Source organism: Drosophila willistoni (genome assembly GCF_018902025.1).
Source record: "Drosophila willistoni isolate 14030-0811.24 chromosome XL unlocalized genomic scaffold, UCI_dwil_1.1 Seg141, whole genome shotgun sequence".
In the NCBI taxonomy this organism is placed as follows: Eukaryota; Metazoa; Arthropoda; class Insecta; order Diptera; family Drosophilidae; genus Drosophila; species Drosophila willistoni.
In genome coordinates, this window is record NW_025814052.1 from 6,414,444 (window position 1) to 6,432,591 (window position 18,148).

The following is an 18,148-nucleotide window of genomic DNA, read 5'->3' on the forward strand; positions in this document are numbered from 1 at the left end:
CAACAGCTATATATACATATATTCACAAAGATAGATAGATAGATAGATAATTGCTTTTGGCCTGCCAGACAGACACTTTGCTATCCGAACCCAAACCTAAACCCTAAGACCAAACCCAACTCGTAACCAAAACTGAGCTTTGTTCAAGTCCAGAGCGCCAGAAAACCCATATTCGTAAAGCAGCTTATGTTTGGATGGAACAAAGCTTTTCCTTTCATTTTCATTCAGAATACAATCAGAAATAAAAGAAAAGAGAATCGCTGGAAAACACATTATGGTAAAATGGCCAAAAAGGAAGGCAGCAAATTAATAAAGGAATGAGCCTTTTGCCAAAAAAAAAAAAAAAAAGAAACATAGACCAAAGGAAATACTCTAATGAAATTCTTTGTTGCATCTGGTAAGCTTCATTTGACAAGCTTTAATAGAATTATTAATTCGATATCCTCCTTCTTCCTCGTTTTTCGTATAATTCAAGTTAAAAAGCTTAAGCATTTTACAAGCTTTTTTCCTTCTGCCCCATTATATATACATATATATATCTCTCTCTCTCTCTATATATATATATATTCTACAAATAGCTTTCCGCTTAGTTTGTTTATGTTGTAGGAGCCACGCGATGTTTGTGGTAGGGGGGGGGGGGGGATGGTTTGTTTTTCAAGAGCTTTTCACTTAATTATGCAACGTGACTAGCAACAACTAAGAACTTTTCATTCATCCATCCTACTAACTAACACACTAACATGCTGATAGTATATGTAGACAGATAAGTAAGCACATTGTATTAACTTATGTGCTATTAGGGTGAGTCAAAATACTACGATATTTTTAAATCTTGAGTTGTTTCGATATCCTAGGGGAGTACAAAAAAAGCAAAATGTTAACCTAATGCAAAGTGAATTTCCAAATTATTCGAATAACAAAGTTATAAGTGTTATAACTTTAACTGGCACACGTTGCGTATACGTAATATTTTTTTATTGGCACGTCTTAAGACCAAAATCGATTGTTAGACTTAAGGAATACATATTTCCTCTTAGCAGAGGAATTGCTTTTGGCAATTGGCAAGTCCATCAATAATAACGTATACGCACAGTGTGCCAACTGCACATATAACATTTATTATAGTAATGCAAATATATTTTTGAGGTAATAACAATTTTAGTCTTGACTGTGACACGAATGGAAGAAAGCATCTCCGATCACATATATACCTACATACATATGTTCTTGATCATCATCTTGGTCATCATTAAGGCAAGCTTCTCCAAGACCGTTTAAGCTACACTATTGAAATTACTCTAGGACTTACTTATGAGACTATCACCAACAGAGGCCTATAATAAGCCTTAATTTGGCTATGTGTAATTGATCTAGCTTAAATTTAAAGGTTGTTATTTGGCGAGAGTTTAACATGGACAAGAATAACACAAAAATGAAATTGACTCAAGCTTTAACAAATTCACGTTTTGTTTTCGGGGCCATCCTAATGCAAATGAAGGATATTCTGCTGTAGTGCTTTGTCTTTTCATTGAAAGTTAAGCTATTTGAAAAGTTTAGCTCAAGTGGAGAGTGTGTGTGCGTGTGTGTGTGTGTGTGTGTGTATATATCAACAATCCTTGCCTGTAATTGCTGTAAGAAATTAGAATATGCTAGCAACTTTCATTCAGTTAAAAGTCCTTAAATAAAGTTAGTTAAAAAGTCTCAAAAATATATATTTCCATATAATTGTAGCAATTGATCTGAGTAAAGCGCCATCTAGTGGCGAGCTTTAAGTGATAGCTTCTATCTAATGCAATCGTTATGTGGATTTTAAACATTTCATTACTGATATTTTTTTCTTACACATTTCCACATTTCCACATTTATGTATTCAATGTATTACCTACTTAGTTATATAGTTGTTAACCTAAATAAGTCCAACTAGTTTATAACTATTTGAATATTTACCTATTTAACCCCTTATATGTATGTACTATCCATCAATTGTGCCTACATATCAATAATAATAATAATTATATTCTCTTTATGTATAACAACTAGCCCTTACTTTTACCTTAACTATCTACCTATATTATATGTATGTATTTATCTTGATGTCGCTTAAAATTTAACCCGAATCAACTAAATATGCACAAACAAAATAAAAAAAAAAAACAAATTAAAAAGAAAAAAAAAAGCTGTACTAATCACTCTCGCATCAACATTCTCTTCAGGGCGTTCTTCTAATGCCTCGCACATTGTCCGAAAGCCGAAAATTGCGACTTAGAAGGGCCTTCACAGAAGCTACTAACGAAACTCTCCAATGCTCCAAAATGGTATTTAAAAACAAACAAACAAATAAACAAAACTAACTAAATCAAACAACAAAAAATACTCCCCTCTTTCCCGCAATAATACCTTGCTGTCTAGCATTTTGGTTACATTATTTTATATATGCATAGTTACATGTGTTTCCATATATGTACAAAAAAAAAAAACAACAACAACATGATAACCGAAAAGAAATGAAAACAAATTATTACAAGCAATAATAATAAACTTAGTTCAAGTTTTGTTGATGGCACCGCCTTGCCTTCATTTTTGTACGTATATCTACTAACCAAAATTCCCCCGCCGCCCCCTAACCACCGCCTTTCCCGCTGCCGTTTGCTGCCTGCCTGCCGCAGAAACCAAAAAAAAAAAAAAATAAACAAAAACAAACCCTGGCGATGATAATTCACTTACATTTCACCACCTCAAAAACCCCAAAAACCAAAACCAAAAACCAAAAATAGAAACGGACACAATCACTTGTGGTTGAACCCTAAACTGCTTATAAATCGCAACGAATTGTACCTGTCCTAGAGCGCACCTGTTATTTGTACTTGAATGAAAGTACATACCCTTAAGTTCTTCCTTAAGCCAAATCAGAAACCAAAATTGAGTTTGAATTAGTCGCATCCCAAATGTGTGCACCCAAAAGCAATCTCTTTATCGTAGATATTAGCTATGTATAAGTAGTTAGTATGTTTTTCTTTCACCCCCCCCCCTCAATTATATTGTTTTTAATAAAGGTAAGCAGCAAATGTAATAAGTAATGCTAATGCTTCTCTTACACCTCAGTTTTGACTTGTTTTCCTGCACCAATTTTGTTTATTGTTTTCAAATCGTATTATATATTTACTATATGTATGCCTATAAATACTTGCGCTATATATGTATGTATGTAAATAAATACATATATTAAACTACAATCTAGTAAGTATACATATATGCACATTTTTTTCACATTCAAGTGTAATTTATGGAGTTTTTGCCTTGAAGAAGATGAAGAACCAAAGAGGAAGTCCTGCTATTGATTAAAATTTATTGATATTATTGGGTCGGGGCCAAATATTCCCATATACCCCTATACAAATATATTTTTTGAAACATTGAAACATAAAATCCTTTACTTTTTAGGGTTTAAGGCTTTTGAATGGACCTAACCTCAAAACGAAAGCAATAACTGTACTAATTCGGTACATTTCACTGTTCCATTTAGATTGGGAATGATGGCGGAATGAATCAATTCGAAGTAGGGGGGGGGGGGGGGGGGGTGTCAAATTTTGTGTGGTTTATACTATTATCATCTACTGCTGTGATTAATGATGCGCTTAAAAATTAATAAATCAGCAACTCAATTATAAAAATTTTAAAGAGGAAATTGGTGGGCAATTATTCTCAGCGATATAATTATTATTTAATGGAATTAAGATCTTAATAGCTCTATCCAGGGTATGCGTAGAGTTCAGATATATATGCATGCCCCCCGTTTGAGATAGGCCCCCGGGAACAATTATGTAGGTACATATTGTTCGTTGGGCAAGCAAAACACACACACATACAGAGAGTGAGAGAGTAATAGAGAGAGAGAGAGAGAGAGAAATCAAATATTGGGCAGGAAGCATTCGATGTCCAATCAAGCACACCAAATTCTCATTTAGCTATGACGTCGTTCGCATAAAAATGGTCCGATTCGGTTTATTCCGTTTATTCCGTTGAGAACCATTCAGGTGTTCCCCCTGTTCAGTTCACTTCTTTGCCGGATGTCTCTCTCAGCACAACTGATCGCCGCTCTGCGCTCTCCACTCACCGCTCTCACTCCGATGTCCGTGCGGCCGATCACTGATCCAGTGCTCTTCGGCCCCAAAAGCGACGCGTGCCGAGAACTATTTGATGAGGGGGAAACACTGAATCTTGGGAATATTATAAATAAAACGTTTGTTGGCCCAAGCCATTTGTGCGTCGTCGTCGTCTTGGTCGTCGTCGTGGTCGTCAAGAGATAGGGATTGCTCTATTTGAACAGTCGGCTGATTGGTCGATTGGGTCGTCGATTGGTCGGTTGGTCAACAAAACGCTCGAAAAGCATTGCCCAAAATGATTCCATTTCATCTGCAGTGCTGCGGGATGTGTAAACATTTCGGATTTGGACAATTACGCAGCTGAAAATTGAGAAAAAAATAAAAACATTAAAATCAAAAGCAAAAAAAAAAATAAGAAAAATCAAAAAATTAAATCGAATTAAATCAATTCGTTAAACATTTGTTTCATCGCCTCCGGTTCGTTCCTTAAAGTCTCTTGGTTATTTTCCCCAAACCATAACCATAACCATATATTGTTTTTTTTTTGTTTTTGTTCTTGTTGGGTTTTGTTTTTTCCAAGTGCCAGTGCGTAAAGTGAAAGAAAAGTTGATACAAATGAAAAAGTGAATAGCAACAAAACAACAACAACAAACAACAAGAATAAGACGTCAAAACTAAAAAAAACAAGTTGATTGTGTGGAAGTTGTTCTTGTTTTGGAGCATGTCGCCGGCATCCTCCTGCATGGCGAACGAATGTAATCAGGGCAATCTCCAACAGAAATGCCCGTCCGTGGGCATTGCAATGCCAACGTCATCCGCCAGCGCCGCCTCCACCTCTGCTGCTGGAGGAGCACCAGCAGCAGCAGCAGCAGCAATGGCAGCCCCAATGGCACCATCACCCACACTGACAGTCCTACAGAACCCGCAACAACCAACAGTACCTTTTCCAGATGCCATGACGCGTACAAGCAGCCTGGGTGGCTCCACATCCGCAGCCCGCCGCAACTCTCTCTGGCTGGAAACACTTCGCAATACACGCAAACTCTCCTACGCCAATGAGTGTCCCGTCTTGGTAAGGAACTAACCAACTACACACATAGCCACATACATATGTATGTATGTACATGCGTAGATATGTATGTATGTATTCGTTCCGTTTGTTCGTAACAATGACGTAGTTAGTTTATCAGCCGGACAAACGGACGGCTCGTCAGCTCGACTGTTTGGCGGCGACACCCACGTGTCTCACATTTTCGTATATTCCGCTGCTCTATATAGAGAGTCAGTCGGTGGCTATAAAAATAAACAATGCGCGCGCTGGTTCCTCGTATTGAGCCATTCGAAGTTATTTTGATTCTAAGCATCTGCAGAAACTACAAAAACACAACGAAATATCCATAATCTTAGTTCAAGGCGCCGACTTTAAATTACCCCTTAAGTCACATAATTCCCTTTAAGATGATTATATCCGTTAACTCGTTACAATTCAGCATGAATCATTGATTTATAATGAGCTTAATTAACCGGCAGGTGATAAAGATTATGCACAAGTTTATGTCTCAAAATCTTCAAATCGAAGGCCCTTGAGTTTCGTTGCTATCCAAAATAATTGATGTTATTTTGTGTTATTTTTAGCTAAACATTTTGCAGATCTTCTCTATGGTTACAATGTCAAGAAAGGTCAGGAATGAATACAAACATTTTTAATACTTTTCTTTCGATTGAATTAAGTTTTCTTATTCATGTTTTTATGGAATTTTGACTGTTATTCTAAAAGTTAGTGTATTGTGTTGGGCATTGTCTGATACAAAAATTGAACGAATGTACTTAAATGTTTTGAAATTGATTGACATTTCATTTAATTCTATTGCTGAATTAAAATAGTTTTTCAAATTTATGATATATTGAGTTTATGAAATTAAATCCATTCTGTTTAGAGTTTGGCAAAGTTTTCTAACAATTCGCAAGGGGTATTTAATTTAAGACAAAATGACAGCTCGTTCCTCTGCCAAGGATCCGTTATGGCCATGATAAATAAAGTTGATCTCAAATGTGTCTAAGTGAAGTTTTAATTATAGTTCGTTACGTGCATTTTCTATGGGATTCGAGGTGTGTTCAATAAAAACAGCAATAAGTCTATTGTGGGGAGGAATACTATACATATATACACATCATTATCATCATCATTGCTATCATCATCATCATCGGCGTCGTCGTTGTAGTCCAACATCACGTACAAATGGACGACTATCAACTCATCATTGTTTGTGCGTTGCTCCAACTGAATACGAATTGCTTAGGCAAACAAATGGTTGAGGCATTTTCTAGGCATATTACCAAAACTGCAAAAATCATCAGATCTTGTATTTATATTGTATTTTATATTGTATACTATATGGCCACATCAATGTACATATACTAAGTATTTGGTATGTGCATTGTTGTTTACATCGAATCGCGATGCCACTGTCATATATGTAGACAGCGTCATATTTATTATGGATCGGATATGCAGTATATATGTACATACATATGTATATATGGATATGGGGCAAATGATTAAGTACTCCCCATTTGTGTAAGGATGAAAAGAATTGAATTGAAGGGCAAACAAACAAAAAAAAAAACCGACAAAAAACCGCCTTGACATTCAACAGTCCGAAAGACAATAAACTTCACTCCCAAAGCCCAGTCCCAGTTCAAGTTACAGGGACCCAGGGCAAACAGAGAGTTACTGTTTTTTTTCTTCTTCTTTTTTTTGGGGTATACAATTTTATCGGAAGACGAAATTTTGCGGTCAGGGTCATATAGTGTGTGTGTGTGTAGGTTTTTTGGGTGTTAGCTCCGACGTCTGAAGCTTGTCAATTACTTAACAATTTCCTGAGGCTAACTAACCGAAAACACTTTTCCATCGCCTACTCCCCCCCCCCCACCCCGCTCACTCACTACCTTAACTAATGCCCTCTACTGTCGAATATTTGTACGAAAATCGATTCAGAAAACGAAACGAAAATAAGGTTATATAAATACCGACTCCAAAGTGTGTGTTAAACTGAGCAAACCGACAAAATTCCCCCAGGCATATTCTCTTATTGTTGTTATAATAAATGGCATCACGCTTCAATGTTCATTTCATACATATTGTTACTTCATAATATACTTTAGCAAAAGAGCACATTCATATTGAAATGTAACAATGCAAGTTTTTCTTACTTTACTTCATTGTACAAAATCAACATAACGCATTTCGTGATTTTTGAGTCAACATACAAGCCGAGTAGTTGAATATTCTTAGCACACTTTGGGGATACCAAGAGGTGAGATAGTTATCATGGATCTCTGTCCCTGCAGTCAGATCTTACACTTGGTTAAGCCATCTTGATCAGTAAAACAACCTAAATCGTATTTAAACTTTATTTGCATGGTTTTTATCGTAAAGGTGGAAGAGCAATCTGCTTTCAAAGTTTCTTTCATTTTGTTAGTTGGTGGCAGTGAATCAACTATTTCGATAGCTTGGGACTTGAACCAAGTATAAGTAAACTATATAGAGCCTTGACTAAAATAGAGAACCACTTGAAAGATTAACACAAGATTCTTAATATGCAAAGTATCTGAATTATATTTGAGTTACATATATCATGAACATGTCCTTTTTTGTGCCAAATATATATGTATATCTTAAAGTATAAACAGAATTGTTTTTGCATTTGGAATTTCGTTACATGAATGTATAATGAAGTGTCTTATTATGTATGATATTGATATAGTAACTTGGGGGTTATAATAATATTGTTTTGAGCCACCTTCAAAACGCATTTGTGCTAGTTTTTGTGTCCCGTGAGTTTTTTTATTTGAGTTTTTTTTTGTTCGGGCTCTTTATTTAAGTTGAACAGCCTGGACAGATCGGCCATGAATTATGGATGCATGGGAATACATATGTGTGTGTATACATATAGGTCTTTTGTTGTTATGTAAGTAAATAATAAACTGACAAGCGACAATGCGGCCAATGGACAACAGAGAACCAAGGGCTATGCCATATTTAGATGATGATAAATTTTATATATGCCTGGTGGTGGTCGCTTGCAATTTGGCACTGGAAGTGAATGAGTTCTCACTCCCTAGTCGTCGTCATTCCCCACAAAATGGGGCATTCTGAAATATTTAACCCGTTGTTGTTGTTGTTTTTAGTCCATATGGTGGCATTTGCTGCTTTTGGTTTTGATGATGGTCTTCTTCTCGGGCTATTTGGTTTCTGGACAAGTCAAGTCAGAGTCAACGCCACGACAAGACAAGCCAAGCCAAGCCAAGCCAACCCGCTCGACAACCCTGACTGATGGGGCGTGTTAAAGTAGGTTGCGACAGTGTAGAGGGCCAGCCAATTGATTGGTGGCCAGGTGGCCTCAATAGTCCAATAACTTATTGCCTCGGCATTATGCGGCGAAAATAGTCGACGGGCAACGTTTTAAAAATTTAATGATAATGGCTTTTCCACAACTAAGGCAGCACAGCAAACGACAAAGCCAACAAAAACGACAAATACAACGACAAGAACAACTGCAGTTCTTTCTCAACCATATCTGAGCGGACATATTTATAGTATTAAATGCAACTATATACAATATATATTTACATGTGTACATATGTGTATAGGTATATTTAAGTGCATATACATGCAATGCTCTATGTATGTGGATGTCTTAGCTAAGTGTCTACCAATAAAATATGACAAGAACTACTATGTATGTATGTACATACAAGCAGTACATAATGTTTCTTAATTTGCCCAAAACATTTGCCAAAAGGTCGCACATGAAAATGCTCTTCCTGTCTTTGCGACAAGGTCGTTTAGCGTGTGTGTCAGTTCAGCCAGGTGTTGAAAAATTTGAATATCAATTGTTTCAATTTCAAAACAAATTTCAAATAAAAAAACTTGTTAAATAATTTGTGAATATAATCCCTTCTTCTTAGCCAAATTCAAGGCTATTCTTTGGATGTGCATATATCGATAGAATGTTATCGATACTTCCACAAACATTTTACCATCTGGAAAACTTTTTTTCATTCTTCTAACATTTAGGATTAGTTTTATTTCAAGTTCATTTTCAAACAACCTGAGTTCAATTGCAATTGTAATGGATAAAGAATCAGCTGGAGCAAGCAACAAAATGGAATAAAAAATAGATATAGGGTGAATGGGTTGGGGTTTGATTGGGTGATAGAAAGGAAGAAGGTAGAATGTCAGCCAAATGGCTGACAAATGCATAAAGTTTTCATTTCAATGAATTATTCAAAATCCGACGTGACAACATTTTGACTATCTGTCGTTTTGCGTTGACATTTCCATTTGATATCTGGGTCGACGATTGCACATCTATCGAATGGATGGATGAGGATTTGAGTGCCATATACATGCATAAATGCAGGCATATACATATATGTACATACATACATACAAACACACATACATACATACATCCATAAGTGTCTATGTATGCATGTTCTGTTCATGTTCATTTTCATGTTGATGTCGATGTTGTTGATGTTGATGTTGATGGTTCTCTAGCTTGATGGTTGATGGGCAGGTTGAGCCTGAGCTTCAGTTAGATAGATTTAGGGACAGACAGAGAGAGAGAGAGAGAGAGAGAGAGAGAGAGATTCAAATGCAAAGTCTTGGATTGGTTTGATACATTTCTGTTTGTTAGTGTGTGATTCTCTGTCCGAGTTTCTGTACATTTCCCATGTGTATTTGGTGGCGATTTAGATTTTAGTAATTGATGACAGCTTAATGTTTCTTGAATTCAATGTTAAATATGTGACCGTTAAAGCTATTAAATGGATTTAAATACAAATAAATAAATTCTTAAGAAAACTACACGAGCATTTCTGCAATTATGCAACAGACAGGAATCAATAATAAAGTTATCTAAAAGTTCAAGGTTACACGAAAATTTAAATATCAAAATCAGCTAAGTGAAATCTAAATGATCATTAAAAATATATTAAAATTTACATTTCAATTCAATAATGTACAAATGTACATATATGTATGTATGTATTCATTGTTTTTTGTTTTTTTTTGGGGACTCTAAAGTTTTTATTGGTTTTTAAGTTTATATATATGTATATATATATACATATACTTGTTTGAAAGTTTTTATTCCCCCCTGAAAGACGAATGTGTGTTTATATTTTTTTAGTGCCTACTTTTAGGCTGTGTTATGATCAGCACTTTGCTTGAATGTCATTTTCATACATTAGGTGGTCTTTCAACTGCCTACCCCTTCTTCTAAAGCAAAGACCACCCACCCGTTTTATCCACCTACTTCTTGGGTGTTCTATCAATTTGTTCTTGCTTCAGTTTGTATGCTTCGTGTGTGTGTTTGATGCTAACCCAATTCCATTTTCAAGCACATCAGCGTAAGGAACGCGCATTTTTTTGACATTTAGAAACAAATTATTTATATACATATATGTGAATTTGCATTTATATAAGGAGTTATGTTACGTTTAGATAAAGCTATGAAGCCAAACAACGTGACTAGAACAACTCATCGATAGCAATGAAATCGCATAGTTTCAATAAATTCTGTTTAAATTCAGCATCTCCCAGTGGGGGCTGTGCATGTGTGTGTGTGTGTGTGTGTGTGGGTGGGTGTGGGTGGTTGTGCATGTGTGTGAATGGGTGTGGGACTTATGCCTAAGAGAGCAGCCAACACCTTACGCAAATGGGTATCAGTAATATACAAACGGAATCAGAAACGCAATTGGAATCACAAATGGAATCGGAGTGTTTTTTTTTCCATTGCGCAGGACTAACCGAAGGCGACTTTCTCTCTTTCTCCTTTCGGCTAGTGTTATTTTTGTTGTTGCATGATTTGCCAGTTGACCGGCAAAAGGATTAAATTGTAAAGTTCAATTTTGATTTTCAAATTGCGTGCCAAGAGGATATTATGCGCGATATGGCTCAGTCTGTTGTCTGTCCAGATAATGCGAATGATGGCACCCAGAAAAAAAAAAAACCAATCAAAAAATATAGAAGTAGAAAAAAAGGGGCAAAGCAAAGGGCGAAAACTAAACTTAAACAAAAAACTGAAGAAAGTGAAAGCGAAAAGCTCAAAGTTCACACCAAAACGCATGGCACGCTATTGAACTATCTCTGCCTGGAATAGATCCAGGCAGAGAATTCAGGACTTTTGCTCGAACCCGAACAAGGTGCGTGCGTGCCGAGCTCGAGAGAGACAGAGAGACAGAGAAAGAGAGTGCTAGCCAGTGAGAGCGACTTTGAGAGTGAGTGGAGAAAGCTGAGTGGATAACAGAAATCAGTCGACAAGCAGCGCCGACGCTGACAAAAAAAAAAAAGAAGAAAACCCCCAAAAAAAAAAAACGTAACAAAGACTAACTGCCCTTTCGTCCTTTCTCTCGTCCATTTGTACTTTCGTTCGTTCAGTATCTTTTTTTTTTGGTGCTCAGCGCCTATGGCGCCAAATTAAACACACATGACATTGCCAATTCATTTATTGTTGTGTGTTTCAAATATAAATAAATAAATGGATTTTTTTCCATAGTATATACTTATGTATATATATATATATATATATTTAAATTGTATTCATGCCAGATATTGAAAAGTGTATCAGAGTAGGTGATGCCGTCAATAAAGTGACTTTTTGTTTTGTTTTGTTTTTTTTTTTTTTTGGGTGTGCTGAATGTTCACTTTCATTTATCAAAGGACGTACGTCAACTGGTACGTGCCCGTGCCATATAGCCTAGTCCTGGGGTCCTGCCTCTTGTCTCGATTGGTTTTTTTTCCTTTATTGTTGCTACTCTTTGCACTTCGTGCCATTTCTCGTGCTGCTCCGTTGGCAGCTCGTATTTTGTGGTCGAGTTAATTTGAACTTGGTCGTCGTTGCCGTTGTCGTTGTCGTCGTCGTCGTCGTCGTCGTCGTCGTCGTCGTCGTCGTCGTCGTCGTCATCCTCGTCATTGTTGTCCTCGCCATGTGGAATCGTCAGTTAAGATTTCAGTTCAGTTCAGTTTCAGTTTCAGTCTGTATTGTGTTTACACCCACGGCTGACGTAGTCCCCTGAAATGCCAAGCCATTAAAAAAGCAACAACAACAACAACACAAAATAAAAGAAGAAAAACAACAAAGCGAAGCTATAAGCTCCATTTAAATAAATACCTACATAATATATATATATATATACATATATATATATAAATGAACACTAAAATCAAAAGCAAACTATCAACACAAGAAACCGAAAAGTAGTATTGAAAGCGAGTTGTGTGTGTGGTTTTTTTTTTTGGAATTTTTTTTCAAATATTTCAAATTTCAAATTTCAAATTTCAATTCCAAGTTTTTTTCAAGTGCGTGTTTTTGTGTGTGGCGGCTGTGTTTGCGGTTGTGTGTGCGTGCGTGTGTGTCTTTTTGTGTGTGTGTGTGTGTGTGTATGCCAAGTGGATGTGTGTGTCGATGTTTTTCAAAAGTGTTATCAAAGCATTCAAATTGTAATCGCAAAACGGAATTGAATAAAATGTATATCGAAACAATGCCAGCAAGATAATAATGAGACAACAGCAACAACATCAAAAATATCAACAACAACAGCAACAACAACAACAACAACAACAAGAGCAACAACAACGAAGCATACACACAAAAAAGTAATCAAAAAATTGAACAAAGTTGAAGAAGATATATATATATATATATACATATATGCATATATTCAAATTATACAAATTGGAAAATCAAAAAAATCGAAATCGAAACAAAAATTTGTTAAATGATTTGGCCCAGCCAGCTAGATTCTTCTTTCATTTTTCGTGCTGCTCTGCTTACATTTCTTGGGGATATCCAAGCCGGTTGCATTAAGCACAAGTTCCGGTTTCTGCCCACAGCATTCTCCTCGTCGTCCTCTTCATCATCATCATCATCGTCGTCCTCGTCTTCATCTTTCACGGCGACGGCGAGTCACATGTTTTTGGCGGCTGACACACGCAGAGGTGAAGCTCTTTTAACAAAAACAACAGAAAGAAAAAAAAAAAAAAATCAAAACCAACAAAAACAAAAAAAAACAAAAAATGATGAAAAATCAAGCACTTCCCCTTGCCCATCCATTTTTCCTATCCTTTCCTCTCCTTTCCTTTCCGCTAAAAAAACAATCAAAAATAAAAAAAGAACAATTCTCATACCAACTCTCTCTTTCTCTCTCTCTCTCTTTCTATCTCTCTTCTCTTTCTTTCTCTTTCTTCCTCTCTATCGCTTATGCAATTCGTTAATTTTGATAAGCAGTAACAGATGTTGGACATAAAGGGGCTTGGTGGGGGTATGGGACATTATGTAAGATTTAGGATGTAATAACGCAAAACAACAGCAAAAAACCAAAAAAAAAACATAACAATACAACAGCAACAACAACAACAACAACGGCAGCACAACAATAACAGCAACAACAACAACAACAACAACAACAAGATGAATACAACAAATGAAAGCAAAGGCTGGCAAAAAGCGCAAGGCGCGTGCCAAAGTAGATAGATAACATTGTCAAGAAGAGCATACCAAGTGAGGTAGGCAGTCAGGCGGCCAAAGTGAGCAGTAAACGTGCACAACTCAAAAAAATGTGCGGATGAAACACAGGAGACACACACACACACACACACAAAAAAAAACAACAACAGAAAACAACAAAAAACACACGCACCCACACCCACTCAAACACACGCACACACACACACACACATACATCTCTCTGCACAGACAAAAAAACACAAAAACAAAGCGAGCGAGCACAACAGAAAAAAAATTACGACAAAAAGCAAAAAAACAAATAAGGAAGCATCGCACCAAGGAAACAGGAGTTTGGGCTTGGGCCTGGGAGTCTGACAACGTTGCGTATACGCCATGTTGTTGCTGGTTGGTCTTTTCTGCGTCTGCCACAGAGTTTATTCTTCACGTTTTTTTTTCTTCGTTCTTTTACATTTTTTGCTGCTGCTTTTGCCTTTCCTTTTCGCCTTACTCATTGTCGTTGTTGGTGTTGCTGCTGCTGTTGTTGTTATTGTTGTTTTCGCAACTTTAAGTTATGCGAGCGTGGGCGTGGCAACAAAAGTTTTCGTTTGCTCATCTTAAAATTGTGTACCCACTTATTACGCATACGCCATATTGGTTAAGGCCCAGGCATAAATCAACCAGCCAGCCGATGGACCGACGACCCACTAAAGCTAGTGCTCAGCAAAAACGCAAAACAAAAACCAAAAACAACAAAATTATTTCTATATCAGAATGTCGCCCAGTCGACCGGGTCCATGGGGCCATCGGTCGGTCCATCGCTTCACCGGTTTATTGTGCAGATCTACGACTTTATTTCATGCTCACCCATAAATCATAGAAAATCAAGAAAATTGTTTCACATGTAGACACAAGGCTTTTGCTGAATTTAATTATGCTAATATTTATTAAATTTTTTGCTAAAGCTTACAGTTAATGATACACGAAAGTAGGTACATTAGCTACAGCAGTTATTTTAGCATTTACGCTTTGCCGAAAGATTATTCGAGAAGTAATACTAATTTGTGTTTTGGCATGCGAATTAAGTGGAATTGAAATTGAATCACTTGGGCTTTCTTTCTTCTGGGCATTTCGGGTTTTGTGTGTTCGAGCGTTGTTGATCAGATTGAGCATATACTTTATATAAACCTTATTTACTGCCATCGAGAAAGATACAAAGTTCATTTTTACAGTCAATCAAAGAATTTTCATTGGCTATACAAAGTTCAAATAGTTCTCGAACAACGAGCAATTTTCAAGGATTTTTGTGTCTTAAAAAATGGCAATTCTACGAACAGGAACGAAGTGATATAACAACCATTTGAATTCATTTGCCGACTGCTTGACAGAGACCGAATCTTTATTGCATCCCAGAAGTATGCAACAAAAAGTTTATTTCTCAGTGGACACAAAAATAGTAGTAAAAACCTTTCCTTAATATGATTGACTAAACCGAAGTTTTAGTTCTAGTTGTTGAAAATATATAGCCAATATATATATATAAAAACTGAAACTTGTAAAAATAAATACAAAGTTCTCGAACATAAAAATCAAAGAGAGAAACAGAGAATGTTAAACTTAAGGATAGGAAAAAATTTGCATTACAAACCTTTTGACCAAAACAAATATACCCCATTTAATGGCATTTGTGACATTTGTTCGAATTTTAAAATCGATTTCAATATGTATTTTAGAGAAACTTTAAACAGACTCAATATGCGTTTGTTTTCTGATTGGTTTTCCTTCCTTCACCTCCCACTACTGCTACTATTAGTACGGGTGCGCACTTCTGTATGGTTGACACGTGCCCAACTATTGCTAAAAAATTTAATAGAAGTTTCATTCGTTCGTTTGTTGGTTTGTTGCTTTTCTGTTTCTCTTTCTCTTATAGTGACTTTTTATCCACTTAAATGCGTTTTTTTTTTTTTTCATTTTTACCTTTATAATATGCTTTGGTCAAACTAGTTTTCACAACTTGGCACTCATTTTGAACGAGAAAGTCCCAAGAGTTGAAAATAATATACCCCAAAAAAAAAAAAAAAAACACATAATAATAATAAAGGTAGACATCATTTCATTTTCAAGGGTAACGAAAAAAAAAAACACAACAGTCAAGTCAAATGTTGTAGTTGTCGGTATTGTTTTCTTAGCAAACAATATGACAACCTGTATACAAGTGTGCTTGGCGTGTATGTACATATGGATGTATGGGGGAAGGAATCCCCAGACCCAATCCATTAAAATTGGCTACCTAAGCACGTGGCCCTGACCCCATCTAACCATGTCCCATGTCCCATGTCCCATGTTATAGTAACCCCAAAAGGGTGGCAATTGGTTAGCTAGATGGGATGGAAGACCGGACACTTGGCTTGGCTTGGCAAAGTCCAATTCAATCCGAAAGTCAATCGAATGGTTGTCGTTTGTCATTATGGTGGAAGTAAATCATTGTAATTGAAACGAAATTGGTCACAATTTGTTGTGCAACAACGTTGAACACCGTCGTCCGGTCTGTCTAGATAATTGAGCGAATGAGCATGCGAGCAAGTTACGAGAACCCTTCTCTTTGCCCATATAACCATCTCGCTCTTTTTATGTCATTATTATTATTATTATTATTATTTTCTCTGTTCTTGGCCATTTTCGCCTGTGAAAGAAAACAAATACATAATAATAAACCACAACAACAACAAACTAAAAAAAAAAAAAAAAAACAAAAGTGAAAGCATTCAAGTCAAGGCCAAAAATTTGTTGTACGTATTCAACTTGTAAAAGAAATTATTGGCCAACCTTTTGGCACATGCAAATATCTCTTTCACCTTTTTGTTTTGTGTATATTTAATATTAGAAATATGTCAAAAGCGACTTTCATTTTCAAATTCCAAAAGCAAGTTTTCTAGTAATGCAAGTGAATTAGTAATTGACCCGAGTTACCCCATCACTTGGCCACACACACACACACACACACATGGTTCTTTTGGTTCATTTTCGACTTGTTCATTTTCTTACCCACTGCAGAAAATGCTTCTGTATGTGTATGCCTTTTATGATGTGTATGTGTGTGTGTGTGTATACGGTTAGATATATCGATTTTCGATCATAACCACTTGCAACATGCAAAGTTCAAGCCCGCAATGAGTAACCGTCTCACGCCCCAAGAAGAAGAAATAAAAAAAAAAATAGAAAAACTGACACGCCCCGCCCATTTCAGACATTCGCGGAGGGTTGGCTTAAAGAATGTTGCTTTGTCATTGTCAAGCTATCATCATTACTAAGTATTATTTGAAAGAGACGCTTCAACACGCTCCTCCAACACATTGCGAAATGGAGGCGCATACAGCGCTACAGAAACTAGAGACAGATACCATTCTGTATGATAAGTCGGTGAGCCCAATTCAGAGAGTAGCACAAAAACTCAAACTAAATTAGATTCACTCAATATATGCTTCTACCCTCTATTCTTGCTCCCCGCCCTCCAATTGCTCTCATCCACCATCAATTCAATTCAGAGTATCAAAATGCAAGACGTTAGCTGCTGCACTCACATTTCTTAGACAACATTTTGACATTAGCTATGATAGATGAAATTTTCGATGATAGATGAAGAAAGTATATGCCAGTACACGGCATAAGAAGCTCAATTCGCAATCCCAATCTGTTTATGGTTATAAAATTCAATATTCTTTAGGCAAATTAGCCCTAAGAATTATATTAATTCATCTTCAGGTGTTTTATCCGATTGATTCGAGTGATCAAGACACGTTGTAATTCAAATAAAAGTCTAGAAGACTTTTAACTCATCTTAATCGATTTCCTCTATCAACTAGTACTTCAATGCAAAAGGATTTAAGAATGATTGAACAGTTTTCGGACTTACAGTACAGTAATCACCTCATAGCCTTTTTTGGTTTTTTGGTTTTTTTGCTTGGTGTTTTGGGTGTGAGAAATACTTGAAAAAAGTTTTGCCCAAAATTCCATTATGAGTTGACAACCTATTGTACATAAGCTTAAGCTCAAAAAGAAACCAAGTGACCGAAATGTGCACTCAGGGTGAACTAATTTACTAAACCCAAGTTTGTGAACTTGCACACACACACACACACACACACAGTCAAACACACATATTTAGCCAAAGAGACCAACTCATATACTCAAATACATACGGAGTGCCCAAGGCAAAGTGGAAATATTACTTATTCGCCTAATTAGGCTTGAAAAAAGCGAACACTTCATTATACATTTGTATAGCCTTGCCTTTGGGGGCAAGTTAGGGCAACGACTCTACAATATTATGATGTATGTAGCAAGTTCCGGGGTTGCATCGTCGTCAGTTTCATCAGAGTAAACTCATACCACCTGTCACATGCCACATTACTCACTTGTATGCATCTTTATTTATGTTTGGAGAATAAACACGTTACCCATACTTCCAACGGCTTTTAATCCATAAAGGTTTTGTGGCCTGGTTAAATAAAAATAATTTCAATTATATAT

The 18,148-nt window shown here is 36.4% G+C and overlaps 1 protein-coding gene across 16 annotated transcripts in view; it reads left to right on the forward strand.

Annotated features, from left to right (window-relative positions):
* LOC6648989 (small conductance calcium-activated potassium channel protein) overlaps positions 1-18,148 on the forward strand; it is a 73,497-nt gene that overhangs the window by 13,646 nt on the left and 41,703 nt on the right. For 9 of the 16 annotated variants that reach the window (XM_047011200.1, XM_047011202.1, XM_047011194.1 and 6 more), the window contains exon 3: positions 2,214-2,315. The exons of 5 other annotated variants lie outside the window; for them this stretch is intronic. In XM_047011200.1, the coding sequence (XP_046867156.1) occupies positions 2,214-2,315 (102 nt within the window). Of the gene's footprint in view, positions 1-2,213; positions 2,316-12,934; positions 13,114-13,402; positions 13,451-18,148 lie in introns of those variants that run through there. 2 more of the 16 variants (XM_047011204.1, XM_047011205.1) reach the window with 2 other exon arrangements.